The 15,521-nt window shown below is 42.0% G+C and overlaps 1 protein-coding gene across 1 annotated transcript; it reads right to left on the bottom strand.

The window, feature by feature from the left end:
• Positions 1-6,537: 6,537 nt before the first annotated feature.
• Positions 6,538-11,981, bottom strand: LOC134549898 (myosin regulatory light chain 2, smooth muscle minor isoform). Its single transcript, XM_063395985.1, has 4 exons — positions 11,850-11,981; positions 11,387-11,585; positions 11,063-11,224; positions 6,538-7,340 (listed from the first exon to the last, which is right to left on the bottom strand). Exons 2-4 carry the CDS (start codon positions 11,568-11,570, stop codon positions 7,168-7,170), a joined length of 519 nt encoding a protein of 172 aa, XP_063252055.1. The 5' UTR covers positions 11,571-11,585; positions 11,850-11,981; the 3' UTR covers positions 6,538-7,167.
• Positions 11,982-15,521: the final 3,540 nt, after the last annotated feature.

Genomic DNA, 15,521 nt, shown 5'->3' with positions numbered 1-15,521 from the left:
CTGACTATGGATGACAGCATAGACTGGCATTGCCCAAAGCTTCTCTTTTAACTCTGCTCCTACTTAGCACTTGGCTAGAGTAATAACTTATTGCATAAGATTATATAAAACAAGACTGTACTGTGCAAAGTGCCCCAAATTATTTAATCAATATGTCTCATGGTGTCTGGATGATTACACACAAAATGCCAGGGGCAACAAAGCAATAAAAGCAACAAGACACTAGAAGTATTGTTCAGATAGCTGTGTAATAATCTTAGGCAATTTAATTTTCTGTGTTGAAAGTTAATTACTTACTTTAGAGAAACACCAATTTAATGTTTTCAGTCAACTAAGTGGCTAAGATTCATTAAAAGGAACCCATATTACAAATACCTTCATGCCACATTGCTTTTATTACCAGGGATAAAACTTCTCACCTCCTACCCCCCAACCAACTTCTGTTCTAAACAGATTTCATATAGTGCTTTTCTCCATAGCTTTTAGGAACAAAAACTTGGGATGAACTTTTGTGGACCATGTAAGAACATACCAATGTCACAGGTGTCTGACATTAGCAGCATATAGCAGAGAAATGCAAGGAAATTCACAAAATTAAAATTTCAACTGCATCAGAGATAAAATGGGGCAGCCTGTATAGGCAAGTCATTACTGTAACAGTGATTAGAGGCTAAAACTCAAGCAGATTGTACCTTCAAAAACAAACAAACATCCCCTCCCAGGCCCCAAAACAAAGCAAAGAACAGCAGAGTCAAAAAATGAGCCAGAAATACATATTGGTATGTAAAGACAAATATTGGAAACTTGAATAATGTTGCTGAAATGGCCTTTTTAGGTGAGCCTCACTGAATTCAGTATACTTTGCCTGTAGAAGCATTGTCTGTTAATAGGCTTAAGGGAGGCATGGAGGAATTGGAAGAAGAAATAACTAAAATAAACACACCCTAACTTGTTCATAATAACAGCATCTCCCAAATGCTTTCCTTGCTTTTATAGACACTTTATAAACCACTGGTAGGTAACAAAACATTCCTGCAAAGGGTGTGTGTGAACACAAAATCTGTCCTAGGTAGGAATAATCCAGACAATCACAGAGGTGTAAAGAACATTTCAAGTTGGGAAAGTAGTGTGAAATAAACAGCCAGCGCCCTTTTGTTTGATACTTGCTCTTTCAGAGCAATTCTTGAGATCAAGAGTGGAAGGGGCATAATTACCAACCCTGAAAACCTGGCATAGGGTAAGATCTTCCAGGCATCCTTACTAAGAGCATCAGCCAAAAGTCTCTTCTCCTCCACTCTCCCACTGTCCTCAGAGGACAGCTCAGTCATCTGTTGTGCATCCAGAGATGTGCACAAGAGTCTGATCTGCACTTTCACCTCAGAGCCTGAAATGTCTGAGATACTGCCGTCCCATTTAGATACTTGCCAGCATTTTAAAAGCTGCCACTGAAATATTCTTTAATCCTGGAGGTGAAGTTTTGCTCATCAAAATTTGCAAACCTGCCTTACAACTTAGCTGCTTTGAATCTTATCTCAAAGTGAGGCCCAAGGTGGGGTACACAAAGTAGGGAAGGGAATGCCTTTCTTGCTTGAAGGTCTTAACCCTTCAGCATATGTAAGGCTTGTAACAGAGAGGGTAGATGCAGGCCCCTGACATGTGGAAGGCATTTAAGTGCTTGCACAAAGGATGGGAGGGGATGGGAGGAGAGGAGTCAAACATCAAATAGAAAACAGAACTCTGGAAAAGCTGCTGTCAGCTGCCAAAGCATGGGGCTGTATAAATTGTTGACTGGCAATTGGTATCGAGCCTCTGGAGAAGTCTGACTACTGGAAGCTCAACTAGAGAGTCATATCTCTGATCAGCTGCACCAGGAAATGTCTTTGTGCCTCTCCCCCTATATTATTTTCTGGTATTTTAATCTTCATTAGTTTAGATGGATACCCAAAATCTGTGTCCAGAGCTTGGGACAGAAAATCTCAGGGACAGCAGGCTGCATACTTTGCAACCGGAACTGAATAGAACCAAATATTTTTATCAAGTGTCATCACTGTCTTCTGATTACTGTCCTATCCACATTGCAATTTGCTTCCAAATTCAGCTGCAGCTGTTATCAGGTAGGTTTTCTGCTTATCATGCAGCTGTAACTAGCACTCCATGGCAACAGTTCATCCTCCTCTCTGGGGTTCAGACAGCCGCGGGTCATCTTCCAGCAAATGAATCAGAGTTCTGCATTTTTGCAGTGTACTCCTTACTCATCGTTTTGTACAAGTTTGATGACTCCTCCTTCCTCTCAGGTCTGCATGTGGTAGAGCACCCCCAAATACATTTGTAACAGTGCTGCTGTTCTGTGCCCCACCTGGGGAAAGTGGCCCTACAATAGATGGAGATGCTAAAAAACATCAATAACAACAGTTTGCATAGCTAGACTTTCTACAGCAGAAAAACTAGTTATTATTGGTTAAGTTATAAGGTTGTGCTCAATTAGGTTACAAAAATTCAAAATCTGAAAGAAATGCTGTCTTCTCACTATTGAAAATTGCATTGCTACCTTTTTCTTATTTTTTTAAATTAGCAGATAAGAAGGGTGGACAAAGTGGGAGGATTTAGATTCATGAGCAAGAAAGAGCATGTCCTCTTTGCTAACAGGACAGGAGTAACAGTGTTATAACTTGTGTTTTGCACAACATGTATCTCAGGTTCTAATAAAGATACAATTCCTTATCCCCTGAATTAGCGAAAGAAATAAACAGGCAAGTACTAACTGCGAGTAATTTTGTTCCATTTAATTCTCTTCCAAAAATGAATCACAAAGTTCATGAGCTTATCTTACCAACATGAGTCTTGTCAACTCTCCTTTTAACTAACTCCAGCCCTGTAGCTTTGAAGCTTGCTAGGGTTGTGGGGCATGGAGCTGGGCAAATTTCCCAGGAAATCTTGTGCATGTGTGTGGGAGGGGGCAGCGTGCCATGATTGTGGTCTCACTGTAGCTTTTTGCAACCATTTCCAATGTCACAGTGACCTGCAGTTATTTGAAAAGGAAGTTTCCAGCTGCAAGTATCTTTAATTTGCAAGTCTTACCTACTCAGTGAAAGAAGCCTGCTGGGACTGGTATGCATCCCTATTAAAGTCATGTGAACGCTTTTTTATGTTTTTAATTACACCATTTACATGACACCTCCGATCTCACGATGATTACATAGGAACTCTGGTTAGGTTTGCCTTAAACAGCTAAAGAGTGCTACTGAGACAATTTTTCTATTTAAGCACTGGGATGTGCCGAGTGGAACCACAGATGAGTCAGCAGCTAGCTGGGGTTATTTGAATAGCAGAACGAGCCCTCCCTGCCGCTAGGAAACCGTCCACAAAGGTCAGACCGAGTGCTTAGGATTTAGGCACCACCACCCTGGTGACAGGAATTCTCTCCAGACCTTGGCGGTTTTTAGAACAAGCGCCGTTCTGTTTGACATTTGGACATTGCTGTATTAAACACCGAATGAAGAACGCTCGACACCGTCGGTACTACCCACAGCGAGCCATGCCTGCCACACTGACAGATGCTGCTGTCTCCCCAGACAGGGGGGTTAGGTGCTAAAATTAGTAACTATTAAAACAAGGGTATTGAGTGGGGATCTGCTGAATCTCATCAACATGAAATACTGAAGAGGAGGTAAGGAGTCACAACTGCCCTTTCTACAGGAGCTGGGGCTGTAATTCACGTGTGGGGACAGCACAGCTGACAAACTGACTGCCCCAGTACGGAGAGAGCTGAGTTGCTCAAGGGCAATCAGGTGCTGAGCAGCTTACAAAACACAGCGTTCAAACAGGGTAAAGACAGTGAGAACCTTTACAAGTTATTACCTACACTGGCAGGAGTTTGTGCGGGGAGGCATTAAGCCAGATCCAGGATGTGTGAGACAGTTCCCTGGCACGGCACTACTTCTCACTAACAGTCCTGGAGAGGAAACGGTTTATAAGCTAAAACTCATTTAGGGTTCAGCTCTGTTGCCTCTGCAACCACAGGAAACAAGCATCCCGGCCCCACTTGTGAGTCATGGCTTTTGGGAACTTCACCTTGAAGAGCAGGAAAGAGTCCTCTCAAGGTAGAATGGAACTCTTTTATTCCTTCTTCTGGGATCACTGCCTAAGCTCCTTCATTTGCCAAAAAAAAAAAAAAGAAAAAAAGAAGGCACAATAAGAAACACAGCTGCTTGTGATGGTTCCACCCTCCCTTATTCAATTGTTCAGTGGTTTAACATTCAGCCTGAATGTTGCAGACCTACTTTTAATTCTCTCTTCTAGCTGAGAGGATTCAAGGCCACATTGTTCCCGCCCTCCACTCAAGTGACCTATCTACAAAACAGCTGAATTAATAACAAAAATAAAAGGAGAAAGACATCCCATGACAAATGCCTTCATGTTCTGCTGACCCACTTCAGTGAGAACACTTGAAAATTCTGTGGCTCTTACTGAGAATGATTTTGCCAGGACTAAGAACTGCAATTAGTCTATAAAACCAGTGTTGCTTGTTCCAGACACACACAGACATTAAGGCACCCTCTGCATCAGAGCTGAGCAGGGGTTTGAAATTTCTTTGCAACAGAAATCCCAGGCCTCTGAGTTACACACCAAAAATCCATTTTTATCATTCTCTCTGACATGCTTTTATGAGAACATTAAATGCCATTAAAGTCGAGAGAGTAAAACCAGGATTCTGCCGAAGGCAAGGCTGAGAACAATAGTATTAGTGAACTACAGTTCTTAGCACAAGGCCAAATGGCACATAGGTGTTGCTATACAGCAACACAGCCCTGGCCCTTAAGCAAGCACAGGGGTTTACCAATTGGCATTTATTGCTGTAGGTAAATACCAGCTGCCTCACTCTGAACCCCAGCAGTTTAGTTTATATCACGTTTTAGTCTTTTGTATGTAAACAAAGTTATGCAAACATATACATTTGAATTTGGAGTAGTTTCTTTCAAAGCTAATCTTAACAAAAGAAGCAGAGCACTCACTGAGATACTGAGAAGTGAAATGCAGGAGCAATGTCTCTGGTTTGAGTTACAAAGAAGGCCAGAAGTCCTTTTGAAACCCAGTCTTTGCCAACCACACACCACGTGTGTTTGTGCATGCAGGCCTGTAACTACGGCTTGCAGAGGCCTCCTTTTACTCTCTTCTGTGATGAACGATTTTGATGAAAGGGCCAAAAATGCAACACGTGCAAGAGCTGCAATGCCGGGAAAAATCCTGGCACCATTAGCCTTTGCTGTGGCAGGAACAGGACTTCTGTGGGAACGGAGTATATTCTCCCCCTATGCAGGATACACCGAACGAGCTTTTCGGGACTAACCCCCCCCCAAAACAACAAACCAACCAAAAAACCCCGATCGGAACCAAACTTGGGTCGGGAGCCGCTCTCCCGGCACAGAGGCGTTCGTGCCGGGAGCTGTGCTGCCACCTCCTGGTGGCTCCGGGGACGGCCCCGGCCCGTGGCCGCAGGACTTCGCCTCCTCCAGAAGTATCAAAACTGGCACCAATTTCACTGATAGTTTACACAAGTTCTTGTTGGAGTTTGTAATCTCTGCCCCCTCCGAACGTAAGTATTTCTCTGGGGAGGAAAAAAAAACAAAAACCAAACCACGTAGTCACTGAGGGAAAACATTTGTGAAGCGTTTGGGTTTCTGCTGATTTCGTTCAGCACCTTTTCCCCCTCTCTGCTTTTCCATGCACAGACCCACAGTCCGAGGGGTCAGGTCATCCCTCTGCACGGCTCCCACGCCTCGCCAAAGCTCCCTGGGACTGAGGCAGGGCAGGAGCTTCAGAGCATTCATCACTGTCCTCTGGTGACATTTCTTAAAAGTGCAGTTCGCAACAGCAGCCTACCAAGAAACAGCAAAACGCTCTCAGCCAAATGACTTTTCTTAATTTTGTAACGTAAATTCTGAAGGGATTAACAATGTGATTCCTGGAAGTGTCAGCTCTGATCATCCTTTCTCTCAAGACAAAAAACCACAGGACCACAAGCATTCTGATTATGGCAAAATTGCTTCAGAACAAATCCGCCATGCCTTCCATACCATGAAAACTATAGAGGATACAACTATGAAAAATGGAACAAAAAGCAATGCCTCAAGTCTCACACATCCAAAACACCACTCACAGCAAGAGGTCTTAAAAATGTAGTGTATATTGTTTCATTTAAAAATCAAGAACAACATTTTCAGGCAGAAAACAAAAAGGACAGAGACAGCACACCTTCATTCTTCCTTCATCCAGCCCTGTTCTTATTGTGCTTTGAAAAAACTACAAAGATAAAAGAAAGAAAGAAATGGTTGCAATGAAACATCATTAATTCAGTATCAGCAGCCCCACAGATCCGGTAAGAAACATCACTCAACCAACTTTACCCATATATGATATCTTGTTTAAAAAAAACCACTAGGATTTACATTATAAGTTTTTTAAAGGTGGTATTAATATAATACTCAGTGTCGAGAAATGGAGGCACTGAGGTGGTAAAAACATGCTCAACTACATCCATAAGATTTAAAATATTTAATGTGCAAATCTCGGACAAAAATGAATTATTTATAACACACTAAAATTTGAAGGATGGGAATTTCTTCTTCATATGTATGCTCACAGTAGCAGGTGAAATACTCAGTTGCTGAAGTACAAACACCAGTATGCTTAAGTGACTTATGCATCATTTTTAAGGCAAAAATAGGTAACAACATGACTGCATACAGTTGCAAAAATATTTACAGATATTATTAGAGAAACATTATACTTCTAGCATGAAAATTTTAATTATGCTTTTAGTAGACAATGATTTGAAAAATTATCATTAAAAATGTAGAATTAATCTAGCTAGGATGAGTAGCACTGGCATTTTTACCCGGGCCTCCGCAGTCTCTGATCTTTGCCCCTCAGCCTCTATCACTGTAAGCTGTCCTCTCCCTCTCTGCCACTTTCCAGTCTTATTACAAAGGTGCAGTGTGCCCGAGCAGCCTTAGGATCCACAGAGAAAGAAGCTGCAGTGCTAAAAATATATACAAAAGGTCCCAACAAGAAAAAAAGGAAAAAAAAAACAGATCCTGAGAAATAAAATTAGTGGAAAGAAAAAAAAATAAAATTAAAGGTGCTATCTGCAGGTATCCAGGGATTTGCTCAGTCATCCTTGTCTTTCGCTCCGTGTTTCAGGATGCGCGTGAATTCGATGTAGTTGAAATTGCCCTTTTTGTCGATGGGGGCCTCTCTGTAGAGCTCATCCACCTCTTCATCCGTGAACCTGTCCCCCATGGTGGTCAGCAGCTCCCGCAGGTAGTCCTCTTGGATGAACCCTGCAATGGGACAGGCACAGAGAAACGCAGAAGGGAGGCCGAGCCTCTTCGCTGGGTCTGCAACAGCAGCAGCACAGACATGCCAGCAGACAGGCAATGAACCAGTGCAGCATGTGATACATTACACTCGCAATTGCAGAGCCCAAAAAGTTCCTTAGTTGAATTCTAAAGAAATTCCTTGAGTGCAAAGGGAAAGGAAGTTTAATGCATTTCATGCAGATTTTTGAAGACAGGGCCTGACCTGCTGTGGTATAATAATACTTATTTCCATCTACTGATCTTCAAAGTGGAAAAACAAGTTCCTGTCACTGCTAGTCTTCCTTATACAAGCAGTTCTCTTAAATGAACTATAGTTTTCTTGCCTTAATTAGATATATTTGCACATCCTCTATAAACTAGTTTCCCCTGGGGACTAAATAACCGCTCTGGCTCTTCAGTGCTGCACAACACTGTTGCTGGAGGCAGTTTATGTGGATACAGTGAACTCCTGGCAAGTGTCCAGGGAAGGAGTTTTTCTATAACAGAAGAGACTTTCAGACAGGACTGAGCAAGTTAGCTCAGGAGGCAGGAAGAATGTTTCTGGTAGAGAGGTAAAGGTGAAGAACCCAGTAAAAAAAAAAAAAAAAAAAAAAAAAAAAAAAGGGAGTAGGATGTATTATATATTCTATGCTAAAAGAGCAGAAGATTTTTGAGGAAGTTAACAAAGATATAAAAAAGAGCAGTTTCTAGGTATCTTCTTGTTAATTCTATTTCAAGAGTTGGGCAGAACCACCAGCTGCCAAATAATTCCAGGAAAATTTAGAGATGAAAAAGGAAACACGCATAACAAAGGGTAGACAGTAGAATGCAGAAACTGCTAAATGCTGAAATATGACCAGCCACATGTTTAGAAACACAATAGTTGCTTCGTTTGAGAAATAAAATGGTTACTCAACTTTAGTTGGAGAAATGTCAGTAACAGAACAGATGAGGTAGAAGTAGGTTCCAAAAAGAACTGTAAGAAAGTAAACTCTGTGAAACAGCTGGAAATCATATGTAGACACCCACATCAACTAATGTAGATTCAATCAGAATGTTATTAAAAAAGTGCTGCCTTGGAAAGAGAGTTGCATAAGTTAAGCAGAGTTCATTAGTGAGACAAAACCAAACAGGGAATCAGGGGACCAAAAAGCAGTCAATGAGCATGACAAATTAGCACAGGGGTGGTGTATGCTGGGGTAAGGAAAAAAAAAAGGTGTTTCAACATATGCTAATGAAAACAGCACCACATCCCAGTGCAGACCAGCCCTTGGCTACTGACTGCAAATGAAGAGGGCTAGCAGCAATCTTCTACTTCAGAAATAGGGAGAATGTTCCGTTAGCCAGGCCCATCCTAATCAGGTCAAACACTGGAGTTCTCTTTGAAGATGGGTGTAAAGAAGAGGGAAAACAGATTAGACACTCCTTCTGCTGTCCTGTAGAGACCAAGAAGTGATGAGAGATGGCCTAATGATTAGTATTCAAAAAATGCAAGGCCTTTGGTGCTGCAAGTTTAACCTCAAGGATTTAATTGCTGCTGTCTGAATAGGTAGTTGTTTGAACACTGAACTGGGCTGCCAGGCCAGGAATACACCACAAGTTTTATCAGCAACAAATTGTAAAGCAAACAGGGCTCCTCTCCCTCCCACACAGCTTCAGCTGTGGATGGGGAGTAACAAATAAATTAAGCAAAACTTAAGATTCAACCTGTTGCAGGCAGCACAAAGCAGATGACAACACAGGATCAAAGACCAGATAAAAATACTCCAAATGCAGACAGCTCCAACTTTTAAACCAATTCCATAGCACTACACATGATAGTAATGCTGAAGCAAGATATCCAACTAGATTGGCAATATAGGAAATGTAAGTAAAACCTAACAAGTACAGCTACCTTATCCTCATCTATAGGATCTGATTTGTATTACTCCCTTTCAAAAGGCCTACACTGATGTAGAGCTAGAAAATTAGGCCCATAACATATGTGGAGACCATGAAATGAAAAAAAAAGAAGTAAAAGAGTTTGATATAGCTGGAAACGTTCTTGTACATTTTTAAAAGGAACAAACTGATCAGAAGTAACATAAGAGGATAAAATTAATAAAGGACTAACATAACATGGGGCCTACAAATGTTATTTATCTACACATGCTATTTTGAAGACTTCATTTGGACAATTATGAATCAAAACTCAACAAAACAGTGTAACTATCTCACATGTTTCCTGGTTAAAATTTGAGGATGGCATAAGACACAAAACAGACTGCAGAACAAACTATCCTCAAATCATTGCAGGACTAGACTAAAACATTTACCACACAGAGCTGAGAGACATTAAAATCGATTTTATGGGTGTCCAAACTAGTAACTCATTGTTTAGACAGACATAGAAGTTTCTGTTCCAAAGAACTGGTAGCACAAACATTTTCTTTACATTGCAATTCACAGGCTCCTGTTTTGGTGCACACAAAAAAAAACCCCACTGTAGCACAGTGAGTCAGACTGCCTGTGGAGAGAAAATAATTAACCTACTAACAAAACTTCCTTTACTAGGAGATGGTAAAGAGATTTCCCTTGAGAGGGAGGAAGTCGATTAACATTTGAAAAGGCCTTACCAACAGAAAGCCTGTTTACCTACACCTCAGCAGGAAGGGGATGCTCTTTGAAACGGCAAAAGGTGCTAAAAATATACCGACTGAAAACAGCTGTTGAAACGGAACAATATCCTTGGAAAGGTGCAGAGCATAGATCGACTGGTTAGATTAAAATATGGTGGTGGACAGTTGTGAGAAAAGGTGTAGATGCAGTGTCATCTCTAGTACAGAGACCACGTAATTTCAATGTGAGCTAGTAAGACAATTTCACAACACATCAAAGCACTGATACTCTGTAATTCCACAGAATTGCCCTATGGACTGACCCCCAGTTACTACACACTTCTCAGGAATCGTAGCCTAGGTGAACAAATACATAAAAGCATAAACTCTAAACTCAAGATTACAGGCACAACCTTGGAAGTCTGATATAGTAAAACTGAGCTTTGTGTTTTACTCTTTCCCTTCATCTTGTTTTTCAAGTCAGTCCAATCTGTCATTTCTGCTTTCTACACCCCACCCAGATTTTATCTTTAGACCACTAAGACTGCAGCCCTTCCTGCAATTTAAAAGCAAACTGAGCTGCAGGTGAGGGCATGACATTTGTCCTCAGATCCATGAAGAACACTCAGCCAGATGAAGGTTTGTAAGACTTTATGTAGTCTGGATAGTGTGTCTTGAAATATTAAACATCTGAAGGATTTAGATGCATCTCAGACCTACTGCAGAGGGAGGACAAAGTTATATGACAGATTTTCCATCATTACCTTTCAAGGCCATAAAAAAAAATCAGACATTACTGATTTCAATTCTTCATCTTAGAGCAAATATGTCTTGTTTTACACTTTGAGGAACATACACACTGCCCAGTTAAAGCACTCTTCTTCAAGGCCTTACAGACTAAGAGTCCTACTAGTCCTCAGTACTGACACAGAACAGCCAGACAGATTTTCCTCTCACTCAGTAATTTAGCAAAATATGCCATCTAGGACTACCATCTCATATTTAATTTATAAAGGTGGAAAAATCAGCATACTGTTTAGAAACCCAAATAATGAACATAAACCCCCAGCCACAGCCCTGCCAGGCAGCCGAGTTACACCTACATACCTGTTGCTTCTTCATCAAAGCAAGCAAAAGCATTCCTGATCACATCCTCCGGGTCGGTGCCATTTAACTTCTCACCAAACATGGTGAGGAACATGGTGAAGTTGATGGGGCCCGGAGCCTCATTCATCATGGCATCCAGGTACTCATCCGTTGGATTCTTTCCTACAAAGAAGGGAATCACACTTGGCTTAGCTTTCAAACTGAAGAAGGAATGTCAATACAAACGGAGTGTTAATACAAACAGAGACACCTCTCACATCCCAGACTCAGTATTTTGATTTTTGCAGCACTAATTTGCAAGCATGACGAGCACAGGGACATTACCAAGGGAGGCCAGCATGTCGTGCAAGTCCTCTTTGTCAATGAAGCCGTCCCTGTTCTGGTCGATCATGTTGAAGGCCTCTTTGAATTCCTGGATCTGCGACTGATCAAACATGGCAAATACATTGGAAGTGGCGCGCTGAGGGCGCTTCTTGGTGGTCTTCGTCTTTGCCTTTTTGCTGGACATGTTGATTTTTGGGCACTAGGGAGAGAAACAGGTACAGTAAATGCAGAGAGATCCGAGTTAGGATTTTAAAAAGGAAAACGCACTACGAGTCAATGTTACAGGGCGCCTCTAACGCACTCTCATTTCCTCTCATCAGAACGTATTTCCCTAGTATTTTCAAGAAAGGAAAAAGAGAAGCAGAAAATATGGATAAAGGAAAGACAGACTAATAAACCAGGAAAAGAGTCATTATTACAAGACGTAAAGTAGATTAAAATTTAATCTTGAAAGGACGCTCACCCCAGCGGTGGCAGATGCGGAAGGGAGGAAGCGGCACCGGCGGATGCTCCGGCGCTTCCTGGAGAAACCATCGCCCTGCCGGGCCGCGGGTGGGGACGAGCGCCGGGAGCGGCGGCGGGAGGGCAGCGAGACGGCAGCGAGAGGGCAGCCGGGGGTTTTCCTTGGGGGCTACAGCCCGTCCCGGCTTCCCTGGGCTGCGGCAGGCTCGGCACGGCCCCGGGGCCGCCTCGCCGCGCCCCCCGCCTCGGCCGCGTTGGAGCATCCCGGGGGAAGCGGCCGCGGGCGCTGCGGGCCGGGCGCCGCCTGCAGGGCCGGGCCGGGGCAGCCCGTGCGGAGGGCTCGGGAGGGCGCTGCGGGCAGCCGGGGCTCCCCGGGCCGTGCTCCTTTTGTACACTGAAACCCCCGCACGCCGAACGGGGAGCGTGTTCCCTGCTCCCGCGGCGTCCCCGCTTCACACGGTGGTGCCACATCGGGGAGGTGAGGGAAGCCTCCTCATCCTGCGGGGACGTCCTGCCCGGATTAGCAGGTGTGAGGTGTTATCCTTACCTTCAGTCTTCCTCGTGTTTCCCTCGAGGTTATCAGAAGAATTCCGGATTGTATGTTAAAGTCTTCTAAGTGGGTGCTCCCGCAGGAGCGAGGCTCAATGCCTCTCGCAGCCACAGATTGTAAGGCCGCTTGGAGGATTTGTTTTTGCATATATTTTCGTAGTGAAAAAGGATGACACTTATCTTTCCCATTCATCATTTGATGTAGGATCTCAAATAAATGGATGTACAACCTGTTTTTCGTGTAGGGGAATGGCGTCTGAAATGGCTTCAGAAGCCATTCGGGTTTAGCCCACTTGTACATTTTTAAAATTTTCCAAAGGGAATGCTTATTCCCATGTTGCTTGTTGAAGTTCCACACAAATAGCTTGGGCTCCAAGAAAACTGTTATTTAGTGCACAGAAAGGTCCTGATGTAGCCAGATGGGAAAGCTGCACTGCCAGGTCTTCATTCTTGGGATCCATCCTTGGGGGCCTAATTAGCTTATAATACTTCCCCAATTAATCTTAATATCTCTCTTCTAAAGTTTGCCTCAAAGTCTAGTAGAAACTAAGACTAAACTTCGCTAAATTGAAAGCCTATTAATGGAAAATGTTTTGGGTAAAAAATTCTCTGCTTACCAGACGTGGCACATAGTTTCAAGATAGTTACATGCAAAGTATGAGAGGGCAGAAAAGCAGTAGAAATATCAAGAAGTTAGGAGAGTTCATAAAATACTCCATGATAATGCTGAACAACTGAACTGTGTGTTGAAATTTAATTATGAAAAGCTATCTCATCTCTTAATTTAAACTTCTTTCATCAGTTACTTTAAATTGAACCACTACTGCAAACATGCCCCTCTGTCTTGTGTTGTTTTTCGTGCTATTAAAAGGGTGTTACATGATACCTGTCATCATATATGTTGTTCTCAGTGTTTAACTTCTGCAGATGTGGGGATAGGTACACTAATATTACTTGCCCAGTATGAGATCAGTTCTTAATGACAAAATTACATGTCAGTATCTCACTCTTAAAGCTTTTGTCTCCAATTTTTTGCATCATGGTGTAATGAGAAGCAGTTCGTACAGGCAGACCATTTTCTGTTTGAAGTAAATCTAAATAATGCTTTTAGAAATGGTTCAATTTTACTTGATTACAGCACTCATCATAGCTACAAAGAAATTTAAAGGGAAAAGAAAAAATTATTTTGCCTTTTATAATATTCAGAGGATATTTTTTAACTTGTTGACATAAATGTTGAAAAGGGAAAAAAGTATAGTCTTTTTTGTGAGTGTGGTGCTCCTGAGAGCTGTGCATCAAACATTCAGAACGGAATGATCCTTTCTGAAATGATGGTTTTAAAAAACGCTGAGCTGTTTGATTTTTCTTCTTTCTACTTCTTTCCTTCATTACTCCCTTCTTCTTTCTCATTTACATCAGTCTTGTTTAAGAAAAAACCCTTTTAAGCAAAATGAATTAATTGTTCTTATCGTTTCTAAAATACTCAATGATTCGGTGACATTGAAGTGCCTGTTTTCTTTGAATTGTCAAAAAACCTTCAAAATTATGTTTCATACTTTAGTTTTAAGGCTGCTACAGACAGTGAACAATTTACAGTAAATCTTTTTCCTCCTTTCATTAAATTCTTTCCATTAACAACAGTTAAAGTCCATGATCTTAGAAGTATTTTCCAACTTTCAACAGTTCTATGATTCTACTTCCCCACCTTTGCTGAGTTACAGTGGCAGTGCAAATATTTGTGATTAACTTGGTTGCTAAATGAAGCAGAATCAGTCTGTGTCATATGATTTTTCTTCATGAATCTAATGAATGTTACAGGAATGGCTGCACTGGCTCACTGTAAAAGTCTGCCCAGACCAGTGTGCCCCAGCTGCAAAGAGATGTGGATTCTGGATGTGGAAGGCAGGGAGCAAAGTCTTGGCAAAAAAGTCTTGAGGCTGGGGACAGGGAAGCCCAGCAGTTGCTTTTTCCATTTTTAGGTTGGAGCACCACCGGGATGGATCTACTGATTTCCTGGATGCCCTCAAGAAATAATAGATACTATGAGGTCTTCCCTACCAGAACACTGGAGAGTTTTATTGTTTTGGATTTTTTTACCCAAAACTTGGAATCATACCTTTTTGGGGGGAAAAAAACCCAAAACACTCTTTCTCTATAGTCCCTGTTCTTTTTGGAGGAGGGAGAGCATACGGGGTGTTTTTAGCCTGTTCATTAGGGGAGGGCAGCAGCAGTGGCCATATACAGGTACTTAGGGAAGAATAGAAGTCAGGGTAGCCTGTGTTATCTTCCCAGAATGCTTTCCCAATATCTACTACTTTTAGTTCTCAGAGGGATAAAGAACCCTGAGCCAGATGTGATATTTAGTAACCCACAATGAGCTTCTTTCATGAACTTGCCTAACATGTAATCCTTTACTTGATGTAAATTTAGCATCCACGATATTCTTTGGAAGGTTGTTATTTGTTGCATGAAAAATTGCACCTTACCAACCTTGACCATACCTATTCCAATGTTTATTCTATGCTCTAGGCTTTGTGTTGGAAGTACTAAGGCTGAATTGTGTGTCCACTTCTTTTGTGTTATTTTTGCTTCTAGAAAGCTCTTGTGTGTTGAGAAGGGGCAAGAACATGAGTTCTCTAGAGCATTGTATGACAGTGATATAGCAGGTCGAAGGATAAAGCAGAGATATTTAATGGAACACAAATAAAATGCAGTCAGTCTATGAAATGTTGTAAACAGGAGAAAACAAACTTCAGTATATTTGTTTTAAACTGCATCTCAGTGACTATATAAATGGGCACTGATGTCTGTTTAACAGAGTATTGAGGGCCTTTACTCAGCAGACGTGGTACTCCCTGAATTCCCAGATCCAAAGTCTTTTATACCTAAGGAGCACAAATTAAAAACCCCAACTAAATGCTGAAAAGTACATCTTTGGCTGTTGAGCTGTTGATTTCTGCTGGGTTTTTGTTCCCTGTTCTCAGTGATCCAAGTCATTGTTCTGCCTCTTGTGCTGTATGTCCATCCCTTGTTTCTTATCCTATCTGATAGGTTGCAACAATTCTAGCCAAGCATTTGTGGGGTTTTCAGCTCTGCTTGCACTAGTTTTGATCAGGAGTGTTGC

The sequence above is a fragment of the Prinia subflava genome, chromosome 1 (assembly GCF_021018805.1).
Source record: "Prinia subflava isolate CZ2003 ecotype Zambia chromosome 1, Cam_Psub_1.2, whole genome shotgun sequence".
Classification (NCBI taxonomy): Eukaryota; Metazoa; Chordata; class Aves; order Passeriformes; family Cisticolidae; genus Prinia; species Prinia subflava.
Note: the sequence above shows the minus strand (reverse complement) of the source record. Positions and strands in the feature narration are given on the sequence as shown.

Coding starts and splice junctions, on each gene's coding strand:
- LOC134549898 (XM_063395985.1), bottom strand. CDS start 11,570: ATGTCCAGCAAAAAGGCAAAGACGAAGACCACCAAGAAGCGCCCTCAG. Junction 11,225..11,386: donor CGACATGCTGGCCTCCCTTG/GTAATGTCCCTG, acceptor CCTTCTTTGTAG/GAAAGAATCCAACGGATGAG. Junction 7,341..11,062: donor CTTTGATGAAGAAGCAACAG/GTATGTAGGTGT, acceptor GTCCCATTGCAG/GGTTCATCCAAGAGGACTAC.